This window comes from Amphiura filiformis, chromosome 17, assembly GCF_039555335.1.
Source record: "Amphiura filiformis chromosome 17, Afil_fr2py, whole genome shotgun sequence".
Lineage (NCBI taxonomy): Eukaryota > Metazoa > Echinodermata > Ophiuroidea > Amphilepidida > Amphiuridae > Amphiura > Amphiura filiformis.
The window spans coordinates 48,632,067-48,656,598 of NC_092644.1; the positions used below are offsets into that span (position 1 = coordinate 48,632,067).

General features: G+C 36.7%; 1 protein-coding gene across 2 annotated transcripts in view; it reads left to right on the forward strand.

The window, feature by feature from the left end:
• LOC140137901 (ER degradation-enhancing alpha-mannosidase-like protein 3) overlaps positions 1 to 24,532 on the forward strand; it is an 86,108-nt gene that overhangs the window by 57,363 nt on the left and 4,213 nt on the right. The window contains exons 7-20 of one of the 2 annotated variants that reach the window (XM_072159706.1): positions 1,803 to 1,908; positions 2,697 to 2,794; positions 3,318 to 3,443; positions 4,278 to 4,361; positions 5,116 to 5,199; positions 5,897 to 6,021; positions 7,144 to 7,324; positions 8,226 to 8,383; positions 10,635 to 10,767; positions 11,548 to 11,629; positions 19,199 to 19,234; positions 20,937 to 21,046; positions 22,756 to 22,875; positions 23,510 to 23,738. In XM_072159706.1, the coding sequence (XP_072015807.1) occupies positions 1,803 to 1,908; positions 2,697 to 2,794; positions 3,318 to 3,443; positions 4,278 to 4,361; positions 5,116 to 5,199; positions 5,897 to 6,021; positions 7,144 to 7,324; positions 8,226 to 8,383; positions 10,635 to 10,767; positions 11,548 to 11,629; positions 19,199 to 19,234; positions 20,937 to 21,046; positions 22,756 to 22,875; positions 23,510 to 23,738 (1,672 nt within the window). The remainder of the gene's footprint in view (positions 1 to 1,802; positions 1,909 to 2,696; positions 2,795 to 3,317; positions 3,444 to 4,277; positions 4,362 to 5,115; positions 5,200 to 5,896; positions 6,022 to 7,143; positions 7,325 to 8,225; positions 8,384 to 10,634; positions 10,768 to 11,547; positions 11,630 to 19,198; positions 19,235 to 20,936; positions 21,047 to 22,755; positions 22,876 to 23,509; positions 23,739 to 24,532) is intronic. The other variant, XM_072159707.1, reaches the window with a different exon arrangement.

The following is a 24,532-nucleotide window of genomic DNA, read 5'->3' on the forward strand; positions in this document are numbered from 1 at the left end:
GGAAGGAAAAAATCTGAGGAAATCTCCAATTTTAAAATGAAAATTCCTTAGAACCCTGACTGGATGACTCAACTAGATAATGGTACTCATTTAACATGCATGTGGTCAAATTTTTATATTATTGAGAACACCTTTTCATGCCCAAAATTGATGAATTTTAGTCCATTATCGGACCAGCATATTATACTGAGTGTGTCGGCTTTTGCGTTCAAAAACTCATCTCTTTTTCCTCAACAAATATTACCCAAGTAAGAAGTATGTAATGTGTATTAATGAACGATGACGTTTGAGATGATGCTGGACTGATGATGCTGATGCCGTATAGGCCTATGTATACTCTAATATCAAGTCATGTTTAAGTCTAAATGGAAATGAACTTCGGTCAAAGGTTTGATATGAACCTTTTAGCTGTATCCTTTGGCTTTGTGTAGCCGTCGTTGTGAACATGGGGGTGGGGGGAGGTTGGGTGGGGGTGGTTGAGTGTGTATAGGCCTATGTATTTCCTTTTTAGGCCTACTATTTTAGTCCCAATTTGTAGTGACATCACTCTGTCTCTGTATGTTTAACATACCGAATTTTACAAATTACTCTTATCATACAATGTCCGGGTACAATGTATTCTTCATGCACAATCATAAGTACCCTCCCCCCATGTGGGCCCCCTCCCACATACCCGAAGGGGGGGAAAAAATTTGATGAATCATTGTTTTTCTATTGCGCATTACATATATCAATTTCAATCATGTAGGCCATGTTATTAGGCCAAAAAAACACTTTGAAGAATGTCTCCCATGTACAAAAGTATAGGAAACAGAACATTTAAAACCACTTTTTTAGGATGAAGGAAGCATTTTTCAAAAAAAGTCTAAAACAGGTTTTTTTTATTAAAAATGGTCTCTTTTGGGGTGCTAATCTGCTAAAATGTTTGTCGTCCTGAAATTTTAACCAAAAGGTGGGGGTGGGTGGTGTGGGGTGGGGTGGGGAGGCAGTGGATGCCAAGCACAAATTGTTAATTATTGTTTTATTTTTCTGCTTCACATATATCAACATCAGCCATATTGGTCATGTAATAAAGCCAAAAAACAGTTTTTAAGAGTGTCTCTTGTGCATAAAAGTATAGGAAACTCAAAACTTTAAAGCATGTTTTCTGGAAGAAGGAAGCACTTTTTATTAAAAGTGTAGAACAAGCTTAAGCCAGGAGCTTTGAAATGCTCTTTTTACCCTCTGAAATGGCCTTTCCTGTGGTGCTAAATGTGCAGAAACCATCTGGCTTCGACCCCGCCAGGGGCCCTTAAACGGGCCCCTGGACCCCACGCCGTGAAGGACGAGAGCTCCGCTCGCTACGCTTCGCATTTAGTATTTTGTGAAATATTTTTTTCCTCCCCAACTTCAGGAGGCCACTGGTATCCCTGGTTTGTGTATCACTTGTTTGCAGTGAAATGCACACCTATTGAGATGTTGATAATTGAGATGTTGATGCATCTAATGCACAGGCCCAGCAGGGGAATGCAATAGAATCATCAACATATCAGTACAAGTGCATTATTTTATACAAAAATGATTTTTGTTGGAAAATGCGAACAAATATGCAAATATAAATGCATCAATCTGCAAGAAAATATAGAAATAAGCATAGTACACGTACACAGAGTGTGCGCCTCTGCATTATACAAAATCAATGCAGGATGCACTCCTGACATTTTCTAACATTTGCTCTGATTGGTTCTCGCTATCTAAGAGGGTATGAAATAATCTTTAACTAATGATATATTCTTTTCCTTCATATTTGTTACTTTGTGCAGATCAAAGCCAAACGTGTAATGCAGGAATTATGGGAAAGACGACAACGAGTTAGTAATCTAGTCGGTACAACCATCAACATCCACACTGGAGACTGGGTTAGAAGAGGTAAACTTACTCATTACAATGATAACAATCCAAAGATAATTATGATCAAAATTGAAAGGATTATGCTGAACCATAAGCCCAGTGGGCTGTTCCATTTGAAACCACACTCCTACTGTGGCAGATTTTAATTCTAACAAAATTCAGCAGTTTAAATTATTCCAAATCCAACCAATTTTATCCATAAAAACTGGAAAAAGAAATGGAAGATTTTGGAAATCGAAACAAAATTGTCTAATTTTAAGCCAAATTGTGCAACTTGATTTGATACCTTCAAACACTTTTCAGCTAGAATTTGACATAAATCCAGCTGGATTGACCATGAGGTGCAACTGGAATTGTGATGGCACTGACATCCTCAGGGGTGTGTGAATTTTAAATAGAATAGCCCAATATGAATATGATCTTAGGTTGTTTTGATGGGATATAATTATGGTTATCACTCAGAAAAATTATCACTTTCAATGGATGACACATTGTACATTGTGTAGGTAAACATAACATACATGTTTTTTTTGTTTCATGTCCCCCAGCCTAATGGTTGCTTGGTAAACAGTGTCATTACCGTGTACCTAAGCAAATAATTGCCCAAATTTGGTATCCCAATATCTAGTTCTAGATTATTTTTACCAAGAAATGATATTTTGATGTGATAACTGACCTAGTATTGACTGTAAAAGCTAAGAAACAAATGAAAACAAATCAATAAGCAATATGATACTAATTCCTATAGCAATATCATATCAATAAACAATATGTCATGGTATAATTTGTGATTTTCTTCTTTACAGATAGTGGTGTAGGAGCTGGAATAGACTCATACTATGAATATCTAATTAAAGGCTACATCTTACTGGGAGAAGATGACTATCTGGATAGATTTAATACTGTAAGTAGAAAACACAACTACTGTAATTAAAAAATATTTGGTCATTTTTTGTCATATTTTTGGTAAAGAACCCGATTACTAAAATCTATGAGTAATCTTATATCATTCTTTCTTTTTTGAGAGTCAAGTGTAAATTTTCCAGTGTTTTTATGTCTAGCACATGTTTTTATTACTTTTTCTGGAAGACAAGCCTATTTCTTGGAAGTTGGACCAATTGGGTCACATATCTTACCATATTCCAGAGTAGTCTTGTGATTCCACAATTTGAGCTTGTGACCAGACCGCAAATAGGGGTGAGGGAGAGGTAGCCGGGTGGTTAAGGCGTTGCGCTGTTGGTTGGGAAAATACGATATAGGAGAGTTTGAGCCTTGGGCTTGTCTTAAGCGAGAATTCTTTTCCTCTCCCAAAATGTGCCTATACGGTTGGAAATTCTGCAAGTATGTTCAGTTACGTTAGAGAATGTAATTGTATATAGAATTTCTTCTCACCTGAATACATTTTCATTGTTTTTTCCAATTTATAGCATTATGAAGCTGTAATGCGCTATGTAAGTGATGGCCCATGGTTACTAGATGTCCAGATGCATAAACCACAGACAAGAACAAGATCCTTCATGGATTCATTGCAGGCATTCTGGCCTGGTGTGCAGGTAAGACAACCAATGACATGAGCTAAAGGCAAATGGCATTGTTAAAGTAAGACTAACAATAATGCCGCGGCTTTGACTGATCATAAGTAATTATTTTCCTTGAGCTACGGAAGAAACAAATTTCATCCTTAATCTTGAGCAGGATTTGACCCTAGGACCTTGTGTATCTAGCCAGCACTCTAACCAACTTAGAATTGGATGTATCTAACGCCACATGCGTAATGCAGCAATACACGCAGTATGCCATCACGCAGGTAAACAACATATTCTATGCACTTATGAGCCAGTGGACGCAATATATGGAAGGAAAGGAGGATAAAAAAGATAAATGGATGGGTTACAGGTACAGGGTTATAGTTTATGTTAGGGGATGGGATTACGAAGACGATAAAAATCACAAGGGTACGGGAGGAAGGAAGCTAAAATAATGGGAACAGGGTTAGATAAATAAATAACATGGAAATGGGAAATTGCAACTTAAGAAGCAAGGATAGATTTAAAACAATGTGAACAGGATTAGATAAACAAATAACTTCTAGCGGAGACCAGCGTTGGCAAACTGGTATTCAAAGTGCATTGTTATTTGTGTACTAATACGTTATGCCAAAAATGAGTACTGATTTCGCAAACCTTTGTGACACTTAAGCTTCAATTATTTTATATTAAGGGCTCTTGCCGAAAAACGTGGGAGGTGCATATGTTCCCTCCATGAGCAACAAACCAAAATGGCAGATTTACCATAGCATTACACATGGGACAATTTTGAGTCAGTTCTCTTTGGGTATAATAACTTTGTATATATGCTCATCTCTGTTTATTTCTCTCCCATTATAGGTACTGATAGGAGACATCCGTCCTGCCATACAAACTCATGAGTTATTGTATCAGGTCTTGCAAAAACACAAATTTCTTCCTGAGGTAAGTAAACAGTATTCACATGTTCACTATTCAGTTCTGGAGGGTGGCTACACCTCCACAGTGAGTCTGTTACCGTCCCAGTATTGAATAAACCGGTATCCATTTGTGGGTGGGGAGAGGCAATAGGGTGAAGAGCCTTGCCTAAGTTCAACACGTTGACACCTCAGGGACTCGAACCTATTGCCTCAAGGTACCTCACACTTATGAGTTGGAAGTGTTAGACCGCTGTGCCATCATGCCTCCTTCAAGTAGCATTTCCTAACTTTAACCCTAGTGTTACTTTAACCCTACTGTTAGCCTTAAAAGCAGGTGGTCCCATTATTTCATATGGCATTTGAGGCATATCACTAAAACAATGTGATTCTAAGTTTTAAGTGAAATTGCTTCAGCAATATGGATATTAAAAACAAAAGCTTGTAGTTCAATGGACCATAGAACAGTGTAGGTGGTAAACCATGGGGCATGAGGCTTTTTTGAAACATCTTAGGCCTACAACGTAAGTAGAGGCTGAGTACCCATTTTTAACTCTAACATAAGGGTGTGTCTTCATCGACCCCCAAATGGAGCCAAGGGACTCACTGAAGTTGATGTTTCCACACGAAACTTGAGATCTGAATCTCCCTCGTTAGCAGCATACGAAAGAAGAAGAAGGGTGTGTCCTGAATTCAATATTAATTAACCTAATGTTCACACATATCAGGCATATTTAGCATTTCTTTTTCCAATATGTTAAGTTCATTGTTTCTTGTTTCAGGCCTTTACAGCTGATCTTGAGGTATACTGGGCACAGCATCCACTAAGGCCAGAACTAATAGAAAGCACATATCTCCTATATCAAGTAAGTGACACATAAATGACTAGTTTATGATTGGTTGGTCTTAACCCTGGAATTATGAAAATGTGTGGGCCTCATGACTGTTAAATTGTTGGTCTAAAGTGTGTAAAAGTGTACATATTTAGAATGGCAAACACTTGACAAACCCATCTGTGACATCATATTTGGGTAAAAATGGTCAATTTCATAACCTCATGAATACTCACGACACATTTGATCCAATCTTATTTGATTATTTGTGAACATGCTGAAGCAAATGCAGGTCATTAATAATTCACAATTCACCACAACATGCATTATTGTTCCAATCTCGCACATAAATGTATTTTATTATTGTCTAAATCACTCCCATAGGCATTACACATAAAATAAGGGTCCTGTTTCCAGCCTTAAAGTCTAGTTATCATTTGTTTTAAATATGTGACACAATCTGATCAGTTCAGTCCAAAGTTAATCAAATTAAACGTTAAATGCCTGATATTATACCAATTTGTCACATTTTGTTTGCAAAGTTGGCATTACAGGCATAATAAACTGTTGCAGTAAGCTTTTCACAGCACAAATTAGTGGTGTGGACCTTGTTTGTACTGACAGAAGAGCATAATGTATTTCCTAGTGAGAATAGCTTTCTCCTAACATGATGTCAACAGAACAGTGATTTATTCATAATTATATATCCAAACCTTTTTGTTTCCTATAGGCTACCAATGATCCCTACTATTTAGAAGTTGGCCAGAAGATCATGAATAATCTACAGGAGCATGCTCGTGTACCATGTGGGTTTGCTGGTATCAAAGATGTCCGCACTGGAAGCCATGAAGACAGGTAAGCAGGATCTTAACACTATGAAATGGTCTCATGTGGGAGGGGCATAGTTTCACTACCAGATTCCTATTGCTGCCCAGCTACTTTGTGGTACTCTAGTACCAGTAGAATACCAATCCAGCACCAGTGTATGTATTGACATGTTATTCGGATGTGTGTACTCCAGAGTACCTACACTGGTACTCTACTAATGAAGTAGATGGGCAGCAGTGTACCTTTGATGGTACCAGCAATAGGAATCTTGTAGTGGTTTTAGTAACATTCATTCAACATCCCTAGTTGAGAAGTTTGCTTCACATTGGGGAGGATGAGTTTTTGTACCTTGTACTTTCTGAGTGTACAATAATATGTAAGATATTTGAACTTGTACTGTTAGATGGTGTTGGCTTCTAACCAACACTGTGATGCTATTAGTTTAATGTAAATAAAAAATCGTATCTTGGAACTATTAATGCTAATCATCATTAGCTAAAGGCTAACTGGTAATTAGTTGCACCTGTTGTTACAAACAAAAATGCAAAGTATTCATCATATTACCAACACATACTTGGCGCATAATCAGAAATTAATCGAGATGTCATCATATGACGTCACGCCGATGTACACATCATTTAGCGATCATCGTTACTGAGCAATGCAAGTCGGCATGACATTAAATGTCAACATCTGAGGTCTAACCGCAATGAATTATGGAATTTACCAGGTCAATTGTGGAGTGGCAAAATCACATGACTCTCTTAATGTCCTGAAGTCATGTGACTTGCTATATCTGCACTATTAATCAGAGGAGTTCGACACTCTTTTTATCAATGTTATTTGCTAAACCAGTAATGTGGGCAATTCCAAAAAAATATCTGATATTAGGGTAGGCTATGTTGTCATCAGACCTGATTACCTCAATCAATAAGAGGTGCAATTTGCATGGTTTCAATCTAAGAATAAACCACTGAACCAATACAGGGCTTTTGTACTCATCTTAATGCATATATCATGCTGATTCAAAATATGGTTATGAAAATTTACAATTCTTGAAATTTTTATAAAATTTATTACTTGTCACCTGCAGTCGACACCCACGTGGAGAGGATTAAATGTTTTCAATTTGTTGTCTTCTCCAAACAGAATGGATTCCTTCTTCCTAGCTGAGACCTGCAAGTATTTATACCTGTTATTCTCTGAGCCAGATGAATTAGATATTCCTATGGAGGGTTATATCTTCACAACAGAAGCACATCTTCTTCCTCTATCCTTGTCTAAGATTAAACTGAATGCCACAACGGAGGAGGAAGACGATGACGAGGAGGTAAATAGTGTCAACTTTTGGTACTTAACCCCATGAGAACTACCTACTGATTGGCCAAAATGAATATTGTGTCTAATTTTGAACCAATCGAGGAGGGTATTTAAAGATCATCTGCAAATGCAAGTTTGACCATAAATAGTTTAAAGCCAAGTCATAATTGGCAATTAAAATGAGCATTTCAAGTTATCAACCAATCAGAAATGCTGTTAGATGATCAGTAGTGTCAAGGAGGTTAATATAAAATGGTAACGGTGCTTAGCTAGCTTGTAATATGAGAGGTGGTTTAAGCTAGTCATTGGTCATGATAATAATCAAGATTCAGGCACTTGATGAGGGAACAAGCCAAAAGATTCACTAAGCCTGATGAAAGGGACTATTTTTGTTTCATTGCTAACTTTCCTACCCTTCCCTGTCCGTAACAAAATAGTTTATGTCACAGACATCAATGAAGGGAACCAGATGTCAAACTTCAAAACTTAATTTATTCTTTACCAGTTCTTCACCTCTCTTGAACATGTCTACATTTCTTCAAACCCCACATCACAATTGTTACTGCTAAGTCTTATGACCTGAATTAAGAGTTTAGGACCCTGCAATCTTTAATTTTCCTAAAATTTTCATAGTATTACCTACTCTGCACAAATTTGACATTAAATATTTGTGATTTGAGGCTTAGGTTGAATTAAATCTTGATTCTCAAAACAAAATAAAATATGCATTTTTACATTTTGGTCACCTGGCTTGTGCATTTTACATAGGTTGGATTTTTCAAATGCGTTTCCCAGCTAGGTAAACAAACAGCTGAAGAGTTTGAAGCCCCCTGCTGTAATGTAACAGACAGTAACAGACAATGACACTATATGTAATTAGTTTGCTATTGTGTCTTAATGTGTTGGTACAGGTCCTTACACCAGGTGGTAGTTCATCTGAGCGTTCCTGCCCTAACCATGACTTCCATTTTCCAAGCTCTGGGCGAGGGTTTGCTGAGGCTATCCGAGAGCCACTTCGACGACAAGCTGAAGAGGGCGCTTGTCCTACAAGACTAAGTACTTCCAAGAAGTAAGTGACCACAGAATTTTTACTCAACTACTTTATTTTCACCTTGGCAGGTGGATATTTCATTGGGTGCAGCTTCAAATCACAAGTGTTTGCCCAAAATCCTGGTGCACACATACACGGGTGATTCTCTGAAAAGGGGAACTTTTAAGTCCCGCGACTTTCGGCGCTCATAAAAGTTTTAAAAGCGGATTTTTTATTCTTTTTGGCTTAGTCATGGACTTTTGTATGTATAAAAATAGTTAAGAACATCCAAGTGGGGAAAAATTAATTTCTTGAGTCAAAAATTCTTCAATATCTGCGACCCCCTGAAAACCCCATGTCCCGATGTCACAAACCGAATTTTAGTGATTTTGTAGTATTTTTGTGACCAAGTGTGGGAAGTGAAAATTACCACTGACTGGGGTAAATATCATGTCTAAGAAGGTTTAAATGCTTAAAACCACTTTTAAAGTCAATTTTATGGAATAATTCAAAAATTTGTGTCAAAAAATTGCTGTCCCTTGGTTTTGCATCATTGCCGTCACATTGGCATCAAAACGGCTGGAGGTGAAGACCAAATATCAGAGGTCAATAATTTGACCCTGAACGCTGCCTTTACAGACGCACGAAAAACATCAACCCGAATAGGTGCACATTGGCACTCTTTTCCTGCCAATTTTGAGGTATCTTCAAGTATACACGCAGCGTACCTTTATTCAACATCATCTCCAAGCGTTTCTGATCAATTTGATATAAGTCTTATTGTTGAATTTTTCCGGAAAATAATGATGGTTGAATATGTCCCACAAGCTGTTGTGGTGATATGTAACACGTGGGTAAGCTTAACCCTGCTATTAATCGTAAGCAATGTCTGAACCATCATCTCCGCTACATCAGTTGGCGTCACAATTTGCCGTGGCGGAGATGATTCTCTATAGGAATTCGTGTAGAAATATCATCTCCGTCACATCACCATCATCTCCATCACATCACGGATCTTGAGATACAGCGAAGTCCAGTTTAGTTTATCAGAAAATGCTTACCAATTCTAAACCTTCTCATCTGTATGAATTTCATTTTCAAGTAGTGTGAAAACATTACTGAAATCAAATGTCTGTGACGGAGATGATTCTCTGTAGGAATTTGTGTAGAAATATCATCTCCGTCACATCACTATCATCTCCATCACAGCATTGTCATCTCCATCACAATTGTTGTTGACCTTTATTTGACCTTTGACCCAGACAACATGGAATTTACTATTTGGAAATGTAATTGATATTGTATGTGTTTACTATGTCAATAAAAATTTATTTAGTTATTTCAAGCAAAATTATGAATATACTTAAGTTTGTATAAAAAAATACTAACAGACATGACATTTTCCGTACAGCCTGCCTCTCATTGTCCCAACTAAATGACGAAAGTACAAAATCATATTTTTTTTAAATGAAAAAAGCAAACATGAATCAAGCAACTTACAAGTTATCCATAAAACTCATAATTAAGAGTTTTAACAATTTTTTGTTCTTTTTTCCTTTTTCGCCTAAATGTGACGGAGATGATGCTCACCTGGCACAACCTTCAGATTCGCCCTCTATAATATAGAGGCGCCCTAAAGATGCGCCAAATATTGTTTCCATGCACTAGAGACTTACATCCTTACAGATATGTAAAGGAAACATTTTTATAATCATTTTCAAATTCCTATTTGCCTATCTTCCAATAGTACACCTTTTCAGAGAAATACCCACACATGTTTAAAGACTCTGCATAGATACATGTCAGAAACAGTTGCCTTAATGCACTGATGTCACAGACTGAAAAATAGTATGTGCACCATAAGTTCAAACAGAAAAATCCTATACTTTTTCTATTTGAGCTGCCTCATATGACTTAAATATTTTCTCATCACATTTAGGTCCAGTAACATTTAACTCCAGTAATTGAATTGTTCCATTTGGCCATACATATGATATGCATCTGTAATTTGAATTTGAATTTTTATTAATATTAGCAACTTAATGTTGATAATTCTGAACCTTTTGCACTCATAATACATAACATAATAATCATGGGGGTTTGCACCTTCATTACTGTTTCATTAGATATCACAAATTATGACATATGGTCGTAAATATAACTAAAACTGTAGGCATAAGTGGTTCTTTTGGGTTTCAGTTATATTCATTCTCAATTCTGTTGACCTCAATGACACTTGTGTACTGATAACCTAATTACAAATATCTGCTGCCTTCTTTGTCATTCTTAGATCATCACTACGTCTGAAAGCTATTGAATTCATCCCAGGCAATGCTGATCACATGGAGGAGTTAAAACGTATGGGAATTAGACTTATTACTCTAAAGGATGGTCGTGTACAACTCATGCATTCAGCTTCGCAGGTAAATGAATATTTCAAAAAGTAATGTTTCTCATAATGGGTTTATTCTGAATTTCCTCACGTCTTTCTCATCCAGGTCATTTAAAAAAAATTTGTAATTTCATCTCTCCATCTAACTTTCTGTCTTCCTGGGTGCCTAGTACCATTTCTAGGTATCCATTCTGTAACCAATTTGGTCTTAACACCCTTAACCCTAACCGCCTAGGGGCTTTTTGGCGACGGGAAGGGAAAGAAGGAAAGAATAAAAGAGAAAAGAAGGAAAGAAGTTGTTTGCTCTGGGTGGGATTGAACCGAGACCCCTCGCATGCCAAGCACTCGATCGGCGACACTTTGCCACAGGTCTTGGGCTTCGCTGGCCAGCGAAACCGTGCCTATATATCACTTAGGGCGATTGCGTCATCCGTGGGATGCATGCACGAACAGCGCATATATCAAGTAGTATTTTTTAGTATTCAGGAGCGTTAGGGTTAAGGAGCACTATAAAAAGAAGAAAATTATTATTTTCATCACGTTTTGAATGATGAAATGACTTGCTCGCATACTTTACACGTGGCATGGCTGCACTGTTAAAACGCAAGGAAGAAACTGGCCTACTAAGATTATTAAACTAAATTAATTCAGCAAAGTTAACAAACAAGTCGGAAGATAGAATTCATGTTCAGACCGAAGAAGGCAAAGATATTTTCCCATATTTTGTGAACAAATGGGGGTAACTAATAGTATTCAATTGTATTCAATTCATTGTATTCATTTTATATTTCTATACATATTGACATCGCAGGCAGCTAGTCCTGATGACGCTGAGCAAGGGATGCTATTTATGCAGGAAATGATTGAGTTATCCAAGACACAAAGTGCTGAAGGTATGAAATATATATTGATTTGTCTCTATCTCGGCAGGGCAAAGGCTTCCCTACGCTGGTGCCATTTGGTCCTGTCCTGTGCTACTCTCATCCATGTCAAGCTTGCAAACCTAAAATTTTCATATCACCATCATATTTCTTACCTACCCCTACTTCGTTAACTTGTCCTTGGCCTTCTTTCTATGCAAAGCTTTGTCCATCTATTATCATTTAATTGTGACATGTGCCCTGTCCGTCTCCATTTCTTGTTGTTGATTCCTTCAGTGATGTTTTGAACTGTACGCAGGCTTTTAAAACAAACTTACACACCCCTACACAGTTTTACAAACGTACACTGTCTTCTGCAGAAACTTGTAGTCTTTTTTAAAATCAAACATCATATACACTTTCTTTACAAGCTCATGTCAATTCCACTGCTATACATTGGACATGGAACTTAATTGCCTTTATGGGTCAATCACTAATCTTTTTTCACACAAAATTTTGCAAAATGGGGTAAAAACTGCAAAAAATCAGCCTACTTTTCATGCTCAGTAATAAAAATAGCTAGCAATATTTGCCCGTTATGTGTAGAACTAAAATAAAGAAGCATTTCAGAATCATTTCACTATTAACTCTCTCCACGAGTGTGTCGTCTGCAAACGACAAGTTTTAAATTTTTTCTTAAAAATGTCAGAATTGTACATTTTTATGGCTATATTTTGAGAAATTATCTCACAACTTGGACATGCTGAAGCCTATGGCTAGCACACAGAGCATTGAGGTACATAACATTTGATTCTGATTGACCCCAACAGCACCCCAATATAAATTGAAGAAGTGGGGTCAAAGGCAAAAACGGATAAATGATTACAAAAGGAAACGTCAGGGTGACTTGAACCCACAATTGAATGGTAAAAGGACAAAAGAATCTTGCATAGAAGGTGAGAACCTGCAATGGAATGGTTTCACTTTTGGCCAACGTTGTCTCATCCCCTTGGGCACAGTTTATTCACACCATGTAATAATCATAGTTGAAAATTTGAGCATAGGTCGTGGAGTATGAGTTTTAGTACCCAAAACATTCAAAGGTCATTATTATGAATGTATAAACATCATGGTTAAGTAACTGTGTCCTGACAGATGAGATAAGCATGTTTGAGATGCTAGTATAGAAGTAGGATCTGCTACACCAATCCATGCTCTGATATAATAGTCAGGGAGTGAAAGCAGTTTAGGTAGAATTAATTCCTCAGTCGACGATTTTTGTACCGGTGGATGTAGGATATATTGTAGTATTGTATAACAAAAATCGACTAAAATCTACTTTGGGCAAAAAAAATTACAAGCCTTTGAAAATTGCACTTATTCTAACTTTGAGCAAGATTAAATACGAAGAGGTAAATAAAAAATACTTTTGCGAAGCGTGGTCGCATCGGCTATCGCGACGGCATTACGCGCTGATACATGAGCGTCAAATTGCGTATATTGCGCATACACCGTGTTCCGCGCTGACTCGCATTTTATTATAATTATCCTTCCGCTGACACACGGCACGTAGCATTGATTGCATATATTTTGCCTTTCATTGACGGTGGACTGTTTACGTTTGTTTTGCCAATGAAATGCGGATTATAAATTGGGATCTTCAGCATTAATAGCTTACAGGGTATTTCGAAGGTTTGGTATTTAGTAGGCCCCCCTATTAGTGTAATCTTACTATAAATAGAGGAATGTTGTATGTGTATCTATCTATGTATCTATCTATGTATCTATGTATCATGTATAAAGGCTTAGTCAGTTTCGATCCAAATGTCGCCAAATTCATACGGGAGATCGAAGAACATACCTAGACGGTTATGCGAAAATTTGGTTGGAAACGGGCAAGAATTGGCTGCAAAAACAGTGAAAATATGGGTAAAAACGGGGCTTTTGTTATGAAAATCGGTTACCAGCCTACGCGTCACTGCAGCTGGTCGGCATCGACAAAAAAAGTGGAAGAGCTGATTTTGTATTTCTTACAAAAATGATCTCAAAATTGGTGGAAATAAAAATAAACTTAGGGCTGTTTTAGCGTATAGGCCTACAATAATTTATATGTCTGGAAAAAAAGACAAGGGCTTAGTTTTGTTGTTGTTCTGGGAGGGTAGGGCCTCTCTAATTAGGCTAGGCCTATGTGAGCACAAAACCTTCCATGATGTTGGATTCTTTTATTTAAAGGTATAGGTATAGGTATAGGCCTACGATCCACTTAAAAAGTTTTAAGTGGATCGTAGGCCTAGGCCTATACCTATATATACATACGTGGTCCAGGGTAGCGTGTAGTAGGTAGCCTGTATCCTGATTGACCACCTTTTCCCTCGTGAAGCAGGAAGTGCCAAGATGGTGAAAGTCTAGAATAGAATCTGGATTTGTCAATCATAACAATCTAAACGTTTTTTACTTCAATCCTACTACAAATCTGTCTTTGTACAAATACATCTTTTAAAGCTATGGGTTAAACTAAGTTCCGTCAACTTTCGCTTAGAAATAAAATAATATTTGAGCAAGATTTAATGATAATCCGCCATCGAATGTCAGTGACTCAATTTCATGGAGCGATAACATTTCAATCACCCCCCCCAATCATATTGATCTAGCGACGTCCGGGCCCCTGCGTTCACGTTTAATAACTCTTGCATACATTTCTTCCCGAAAACAAAATAACATTAATAAGGACCTATTAAACTGATATCGGATGATATTGCAAACAATTATTTTAATCAACAGATCAACATTTAGGCCTATAGTATAATCATGGATAATGGTATAGGCCTAATAGAAAATATCAAACACACGCGATATCACATGTGTAGGCTATATTAAAGCATGTGCCAGCAGATATACAATGACGTAGGCCTATAGTCATACTATTAGGACGTCAGTTTAAAATACATTAGGAAAATAAAAACACGATAAATCTACTGCATTAGCAAAATAATTGCATATAGCCAACCAGTTAGTAGGCCTAGGCATAGACCAAACTGTTAGCAGACTAAATGCTTGTCGGACAAAATCATAGGTTTGTAGACCAAATGGTTTGTAGACCAAATGGGTTATTAGACCAATCTAATAATGGTTTTAGACTTATTATGTACCGGTATTAAACTAAATGGTTATCGAACCAACTGGTTAAAAACGGAATAAAGGTGCACGGAAAGAATGCAAAAAAGAGGGAATATGAGATAGAGAAAGCCAATCCACGGAGATATACTTAGGTCTAGATAACTATTAATTTCCGTTGTATGCTTCTTATTATGTCTTATTAGGCCTACCGATCAAGTCTGGCCTATACCATGTAGGCCTAGGCCTATAATATCTTTTTCATAACAAAGTCCCATACTTTTTCTACAGAAAACAATATACATTCTTGTCGACCGTTCTGATAAGTTTGTATTTATTTAGGATGTAAGTGTTAAGCCCTATGGGTTTATAGACCTATATAAGGTTTAAATTGATTAGACGTTTAGTAGGCCTATACTATAATGACGTATAGGCTTAGCTTTAATGACTAGGCCTAATTACAATTAATTGGTAAATGACATCAATGTATTTTATACATAAAATGTATTACTTAAATATTTTTTTTTTTCATATCCATTCAACAAAATAGGGACATTTTAATTCAGGTATGACAAACAGGTAAAATTTGCAAAAACTTCAAACATGATAATCTCAAAATGGCCATTTTTGTGATATGCCACTATGTCATCCGAGCTATAGACATTGTTTGTCTTGGATCCGAGCGACAAATTAGATGCACAAGGTGGCGATCAATTAGACACCGACTTCGTGTGGTGTATGATGTGACGCTCTGGTTTACGCAGTATGCAACGCAATACGCTCACTTGTTGCGTGAACGCAAATACAAAACAGTAAGCGTGGGACGCGTTAACCATGCTGCGTAAATGCGGCTTAATAGTCGGAAACGTTCGTGATTTGTGTATTTTACTGTAAAATAGTGATTTTCAAATGCCTGTAGATTTTTTTTTGCCCAGGGTGGATTTTGGTCGATTTTGGATATGTGATAGAAAAATTGAAGCCACGTCTACCAGTACAAAAATTGTCGATTGAGGAATTAATTCCAGCAGACAGCCTTTCCAGAGCTCTCTCTCCCTCACTATAAGTCGACTCACTTTCTGCATGTACATAGCCGCTTTCGCCAAACGTTTGACAAACATTTAGCGATCAAAAGCGTTTGCCAAGCGTTTACGGGCGTTCATTGAAAATGTTTGACAAGCGTTTGTGCTCGGCAATTGTTTGACAAACGTTTGGCGAAAACGGCTGTGTATTACAAGACAGACCACAACAGAATTAAGTTACCAGTTATTTTCACCCCTGTATATCTTAAACAAAGACTGATGGGTCATAATTAGAACCAGCAACCAAAAGCAGCATCTGTTAGCTCGGAATTAAGACCGTATTCGTTAAAATCGGTCAAGAAATGGAGACACTGTGATCCAAAATCCCAATGAAGATGCAAATTCAAGGGTTGCAGTTTGCTCCATTAGATGCTCTATTGATTTGTACACAAAGCATTCTCAAACAAGAGAACTAGCGCTGTGCTTTCCATCGATTAGAACATTAAAATACAACTTTTAATTTGTTCCTTCCTTGGGTTTTAGGTCACTATTTCTTTAATTCTCAACCAATTTCAACGAATGAGGTCTTAAATCAGAGCTTAAGGATACCGGTATTGGCTGTTGGTTTTGACATATTTGCCTTTGTTTAGGATATGCAGGGGTGAACATAATTTTACTGTCTGTATTTGGCAGAGAAGAATAACACTCTATTGTACTGATTGACGCATAATTCCTGTTTATTGCGTAAAAAGAACTAGGTCGTGCTATTGTTTGGCTTATAATTGGCAAAAACAATGAGACCCATAACACTATGTATTGGTATACGAGGGTCATTCAAAAAGTTCTACCTGTTGGGAGGTAACTTTTGTTTTGTTAAAGGTAGCTACTTGAAAATTTGCGTACATATAGTTCGTAATGTCACCTACAGGTGGTGAAAATATCATGTCAAGACCATTTTCAGATTTTTGTAAGTGACCTGAGAATCACAGTAAGATATGGTACACCGGAAACGGTGATGCATCTTTGGATATTGCACTTGAAAACATGCATGCAGCCAATGTACGAACTTCCCTCTTTATACAAAAAAATCATATTAGTAACAATATAAATTTTGAATGAATATACACCTTACAGTCCAAAACATCATCTGTGACTGAAAAAGTAAACTTTTGATGGACAGAAATTACCCAGAATTCCAATTTTGGAGGGATATCTTGTAACATCTCAGGTAATGATAATCAGCATAGTGTCCATCCCTACAGCGTGACTTTTCTAGCTGCGCTTTTAGATAAGATACAAAAGTTAAAGCTACTATAACACATTTTTCAGTCAAAAAAATAAATTTAATTCCTGTTCAATTGTGATCTATTGTGGTATTTTATTCCAAAGAAAGCGACATAATGCCACCATTTTACACCATGTTTTATTAAGTCAATATCTTCATAAACTGTGTTTGTGGTCATTTATACTAAGTTTATTACACTGGCTATTTGTTCTATTAGTTTTGTGCATATTAATATCCATCATTTTCAGTTTGTGGCAACCTTTTAACCAGTACATATAAATGTATGATTATTCTTGTGTTTTAAACAGTTTTTACTGTATAACATGACCAAATCGAATAATTATGGGATCTTCAACACACTGTACTTGAGATGCCTTTGTAAATATTGTACATATTTTGACCGTTTCCGGTGAACAATATCTTACTGTGGTTTTCAGGTCACCAACAAAAATCTAAAAATGGTCTTGACATGATTTTTATACCACCTGTAGGTGACATTACGATCAATATGTATGCAAATTTTCAAGTAGCTACCTTTAACAAAACAAAAGTTATGACCCAACAGGTAGAACTTTTTGAATGACCCTCGTAGAATGGCATGTAGCATTTGGACAAAGCACTCACTCTATTTGCACATTGGGTAATACGTGACTAGCGTTTCCTTATGTAAATTTACACAAGCATAAGTGGGGACTTTCTTGATGCGTGCAGTAGCACTAAAACAAGTAATTTCCACCAGTTATAGTCAAACAAACTATAGGATAATGCAATGCTATGCAGCTTGGTTTAGCAAATTTAATGAATGAAGTCTCGATGTTTCACAGCTTTCATGACCAGTCTGTCCCAGTACTCGTAACGGTAACACACCAGTTTGTTACCGTCAGCCATAACAAATCACATCTCTGTTATGGCTGACCGTAACATATTGCCAATCTCTACTTTTTTTACCCATTCTGATAAATAATTCCCTATTTATGCACCTTTAGAGTGATAAGTTGGATTCTGGTGAAGAGATATACTACTAGTGATATAACTGGCGGTTATGTACAAGGCATCTTTATTTAGCTGGATAGGGGAGTAAAATGGGTTGATTCACATGTATTGTCCTTCAGCTTTGAGGACTGATTTAGTAATGAAGGAATCAAAATATCTTAATTGAATTGACATAAGTAAGTTATTAGGGTATTAGTTGAAGTATTTATTCATATAGATTTTGTGGGGGCGTTTATTTAAGAATGGGTACATTTTAGACTGTGGGGTGTTTTTACCATTCTTATGAAAAATGTTACGGTTGGCAGTAACACTTTTATTGAGTTATGGATATCCATAACAAATGATTGTTACCGTTAACCATAACATTTCCAGATTTGACCCTCAGCCTCATTTTGAATTCTCCAATGTGTTATGGCTGACCGTAACAAATGGTGTGTTACCGTTATGGGTACTGGGACAGACTGATGGCATCATTCAATTTGCCAAACAGACCCCAAGTTCTGAGTTAAGGGAAGGGGTATGAACGTTTGGACAGTATTTATTGTGGGACATTAGAGCACATCAGACATATCGAATTGCATTCTGAATATGAAGAATGTCCTTCTGATATCAAATAATTTTGATTTTTTGAAATTCGCAATGTAATACACATTTTATGGCAAATCATTAAAATTGATATTTTTGATATTTAACAGTACTTGAAGTAAACTTTATAAATCTCATGATTTATACTTAAAGTGTATGTAGGTGGGATGAAAAGCCGATGATCAATTGAAAATTTGGACCTTTCAGTATTGAAGATATGGATTTTTTCCCAAAACACACAAAAAAGGGTCTTTTGGGAAAAAATCCACATCTTCAATATAAAAGGTCAAAATTTTCAATTGATCGTCGGTTTTTCATCCCACGTACATACACTTTAAAATGTATCATTAGATTTATAAAATTAATTTCGAGGACTGTTATATATCAAAAATTTGAAAAATATCAAATTTTAATAATTTGTCATAAAATTTGTATTATATCGTGAATTTCAAAAATGAAAATTATTTGATATCAGAAAGACATGCTTCAGTATTCAGAATGCAATCGACACGCCTGAGGTGCTCTCATGTCCCACAAAAATACTGTCGAAACGCCCATAAACGCTCATTCTAGATCCCTTAACACTGTGTATTTCATTCTTCTCAGCAGGCACAAGTAGTGATGGACTGATATATAAATCAAGTACAGTATTAATGCACATTTAATGAAATATAGCTACTATAAATATGAAAATGTTGATATGCGGTGGAAGTTCAGCATGCAAACACATTGCAACATATTTCTCATACAAATCCCATGATTCATGTGTCACTGTCCCTATTTAGCGATATCTGTTCTGGAATTGAATGAAAATACAATGGTATATCAATATAAGGTGGAAGCTTATCATGCAAGTACATCATTGCAACATATTTCTTACACATAAACTGCATGACTCGGGTTTGCCTATTCAAAGTTACCCAGGTCTGTTCTGGAATTGAATGACAATATTTCATTATTAATTTGAGGTGGAAGTTCAACATGCACACTTTTTTGCAGCATATTTCTTATAAACAAACCATGTGATTCAATGCCAAGGTAGCCAAGTCTGTTCCAGAAATGAATGAATGAAAATATATGATATGGTATATCGATATAAGGTGAAGGTTCAACTTGTCAGCACATTGCAGGTTCCACTGGTGCACTGAAACTTTTCTGTCAGCATTTGTTCCCATTCTTTAGCTGATGTTGCACATTAAATGATTTAATTTAAAAGTGGACCTCTGATTGGCTGTTTGAAATGGGACATTTTTTGTAGCAATACACTTCCTTTATATCAACAACTGCAAGATGCTTGTGATTGCAGTTGGGCATACAATCATTCATGCAAACTCTGTGGTCCCAGCCTGGCTTATGCACAGCACATCTTTATTTCTTGTCAAATTTTATTACAAAGTTCAAAATTGGTAAGTAGTGTCCGAGTTTAAATGATGCACTTTCTTATCCTTTTGGTATGATATCTTCCCCATTATTCCTCAACTTATGCTGGTTTCATACTTTTCTGCCGCTTGCTGCTCTTTTTTTTTTTTGCTTCACTGGGCAGAAACGGTAGGTATGACCAGTGGCAAGCTGATATATCGATCATTACACCGCTTTGCCCAAAACTGACATATGAGAACAAGACACAATTTTGGCCAATGAGCATAGAGCGGTGCTGAGCAGCAACATTGGCATTCAGAGTCATGCCGCTGCTGCAGCGTGCAGTTGCACTTGACTGTTTGCAGAAAAGTACAGTCGGTATGATGAAGTATCACACCGCTCAGCGGCAAGCAGCATAAAGTATGAAACCAGCATTATGCTCTTTTAAGCTCTTTTGAGGTTTAGTCAGACAATTGTTATTATTATGTTATCAGTTTTGGCTTTCTTTAGCATGTCATAAATAGAACTACCAAAAGTGGTGAAAGATTTCATATTTTGGATTGATCTGCTTAATCTGTGGATATATTACTGAGTGCCACAGTCTGCTTCCAATAAGAATTTCATTGGAATGAATAGAGCAGTATACGATGCATGGTATTATAAGGCTCTGCGTGCTAGCTATAGGCTTTGACATAGAAAAGTTTGAGATATTTTTTCAAAATTTCAAGAGCAGTCTTAAGAACCACCGAACCAATACTAGGCTTGTTTGTACTCATTTTAATGCATTTTTTCATGCTGATTCCAAATATGGTCATACAACTCTGTGGCGAGAGCTAAGGGACATGTGCTGTATTCATTCAAATGAAAATCTATAAACCAAATTAAACTACCAGTTGTTCAGTTAGAAAGGCTCTATACTAAATCCCTTTGTTATTATTTGCATATTTTCTTATTGTTTGTTATTTATTTTACATTTATGTTACAGTTGAGTACCAACCTCGAGTAGTGCAATTTATATCACCACCTTACCTTGGTAACATGGTATTAGCTGCTGGACCAGCTCAGTTTGGAATGGATCTCACAGATAACGTAGGGGTAAGAAACTGAAGTGAATCTATTCATTGCAATACTTCTTTAGAAATCAGGTTTTAATACTGTGTAGCAGGATATTTGGGTGACAGGATCTATTCCATGAAGACCAAAAGCGGCAAATTTGAAATTGAGATACAGGCAAAAAACCACAATAAAATACATAAGAAAAATAGACATTACAAAACTTCATAACTTTAGAGCCAAGTATGCTACACTTTTGGTGTTTTCAGTATATGATAGCCTATTGTATGTATAAGGTAATATTTATAGCAACTCAATAATGTCTAAAATGCCTCCTTTAGCCTCCATGGACCAGGTCATGTCACATTTTGAAAATGGGGAGCAAAGAAAATTTGGCTAAAGCAGGACTTGACCCGCGACCTCTGCTTTGCGAGACCAATGTTTTTCATTATTTTGTCTCAAACAGTTTGTGGGTTTTTTATTTGTAGTTTTAAACAGCTACATATTAGGATATTCCAGTTGAAACCCATACACCCCTATGGAAGATGCGATCTTAATCTTCCACACAGGGAGTGTGAATTTGAAATGGGGTTACATACATGGGTGATTCCATTTGAATTCTACACTCCCTATGTGGGAGATTAAGATCATGTCTTCCATAGGGTGTATGAATTTCAACTGGAATAGCCCATTCAGCCTGAAGGACAACAAAATTTCTGTGAGCTTTTAAATTGCCAATTCTGAAATTGACTATGAAAGTGTGAAAATTCAAACCTCATTGAAAAACTCGGCAAAATGGTTCAAAATAGAGTGACAGATTTTTATAAATTTGGAGTAGTTATTTTATTTGATGATATTGAGATAATCGTGTGAGCACAAAGTCAAATGAAAAAGCCAGTATGGTTTGAAACAATTTATTCAGTGAGTAAGGATGGTGAGTATGATGAGTGAGTATGATGAGTGAGTGATGGTGAGTGACTCAGTAGGTAGAGTTTGTGGGTGGATGAGTTGGAAGGTGAGTACACAGTGGTGTAACGTCATAGGGGCACAGGGGGCATGTTCCCCCCAATCAATATGAAAATTAAGAAAATCCCATAGGAAAATGGCTTGTGCACCCCCCATCATGGTCGGTGCCCCCCCCAGGATGACTCGCTACACTACTGAGTAAATGAACTAATGAGAGAATGAATGAGGGAGGAAAGAAGTAGATTGTTGATTAAAAGGGCATTTCGTGATCCACAGCCTCATCCCCCACTTTTCTCAAAAAAAGTTGAGATTTTTGTGCCACTGAAAACCTCTGGCTACATAATGTTTATGTACCAAATATTTCTTGCAGATTAATTCGTCTTGCAAAGATATCGTGAAATTTGAATTTCGTTCTGGTGCACCAGAACGAAATTACAACACATTGTCTATGGAACAGTGTAATACACATAATCATGCATAACTCACAAACGCAAAATCGGAATCAACTGGAATTTTGGAAATACGCTTTTTTCATGGATATCTACTGAAAAAATGTCACAAAAAGAGGATGTTAGGATCACAAAATCCTCCTTTAAGTGAGTTGATGGACTGAGGAGTTCTTGAGTTTGAAAGTGACTGAGGAGATAAGGGAAAGAGTTGGTTATTTCTCTATGTCAATAATCAAGTAAATATTGTAATCACGAGTTTACAGATTGGATCATATTATACTTGTGGCACCCATACACTTTACATACACTAATTACACCTGTTTTAATATGTTGTAGGTAGCAGGTGAGGTAGTGATAGCTGAGCCATACCATGCCTGTCACGATCTAAGCAATGCAGACCAAATCAAAGGCAAGATTGCACTCATGGTTAGGGGAGAGTGTATGTTTATTGACAAGGTAAGTGTTTGCATACAAGATACTTTGTCATAATATTGCAAAAGGAAGGCATCTGAGGAGCAATTGCATGTCCATAGTGTTGGCTTGGGGTGCATTTCACTCATATTTACAACACATTGCAAGTCCTTTAATGCATCATAAGCCCCAAACCCATCATAGCTGTAACATAAATCCTATGGATGAGTTATGATGGGTTTAGGACTTACAATTAATGTAAGGACTAAAATAATGCATACATACTGAGATGTTAGTGTGTCTAATGCATGAGCCCCACATTTATTAACCTATTTCATACACAAGAAAAAAATCCTGTGATTTTTGCTATTTTTATAACAAAATTGCCACTAAAAATGTTGGGAAATATAAACAAATATTAATGCACAACCCGCAAGAAAAATGAATGTGTCCGAAATCACTGCGCGTAGTACCTGGAGTGCATGGCCGTGCATTATACACAATCAATGCATGGTTCGCATTTTTCTAATGTTTACCCTGATTGGTTCTCGCTATCTAAGAATGTATCAATGTGTTGTAAATTTATTGTGGGAGGCATAGTTGTAGATAACACAGAGGGCTCTAGCAGTGATACATCAGATATGTTTATTATATCTGTTATTGTTTGTTCTTATTCCAGGCTCGTAAGATAGAAGCCGCAGGAGCAGTGGGAGGCATAGTTGTAGATAACACAGAGGGCTCTAGCAGTGATACATCACAGGTGTTTGCGATGTCTGGAGATGGTACAAACAATGTGAATATCCCAGCAGTATTCTTATTCCATAAAGAAGGCAGGATCCTTCATGATGCAGTGGCTGGGAGACCAGGTGTCATCAAAGTCATGCTATTAGATAAGGCTAGGACTGAAGGTGAGAAAACTTAAGTTTGTTTGGCTTATAATTGGAGAAAATTATTCGAGCGTGCATTAATAAAGTCCCAAATAAGGGCATGCCAGTCTCGCATTTCACAACATGCAACTAGCGTAAGTGCTACTCCATTTTATATCTATACACAATGTTATGAGTCTCATTTTTTTTTCGCCAAATATAAGTCAAACAAGTACTGGCAAAAAGTGGCAAAAATTTACTTGCCAATATATTGCCACATTTATAAGTTGAAAACAAAAATTTTCAGGGCACATATAATGTTAATTAAATAAATGAATAAATGAATGAATTTGCTTCTGTGATTTTCACGCTACCATGAAAACAGAAACAGGCAAATGTGTCCTTTTAGGCCCAAAAAAATAAATTGTTCGGTTGTCCACGACTGACCAACCGTAATTCTTGAGCCAACCCAAAACATATTTTGTATATTTTATGTTACTTTTACTTACCATTATATTACCACATGTATAAGGTTCCTGCTTGAGATATTTTGCAGTGTAAAATCTTACAAATTTTTCTCACTTAAATTCTGCTTTTAGTAAAATATACACCAAAATTTATGATAGTTGTTATACATGACAGCATCCCTTCAGTCAGACCTATGGCTTTTGGGGCAATCCGATTGAACTTCATCTGCAGTTATATGTTGAGAAATAAAAAAAAACAATCCTTAAAAATTCTGACCGGCCGACCCTGTCTTCCGCAGGGTGCTTGAGGACAACTAAACAATTTATTTTTTTGGCCTTATGGACAGGTCTGTATAAGAAAATTCAAAA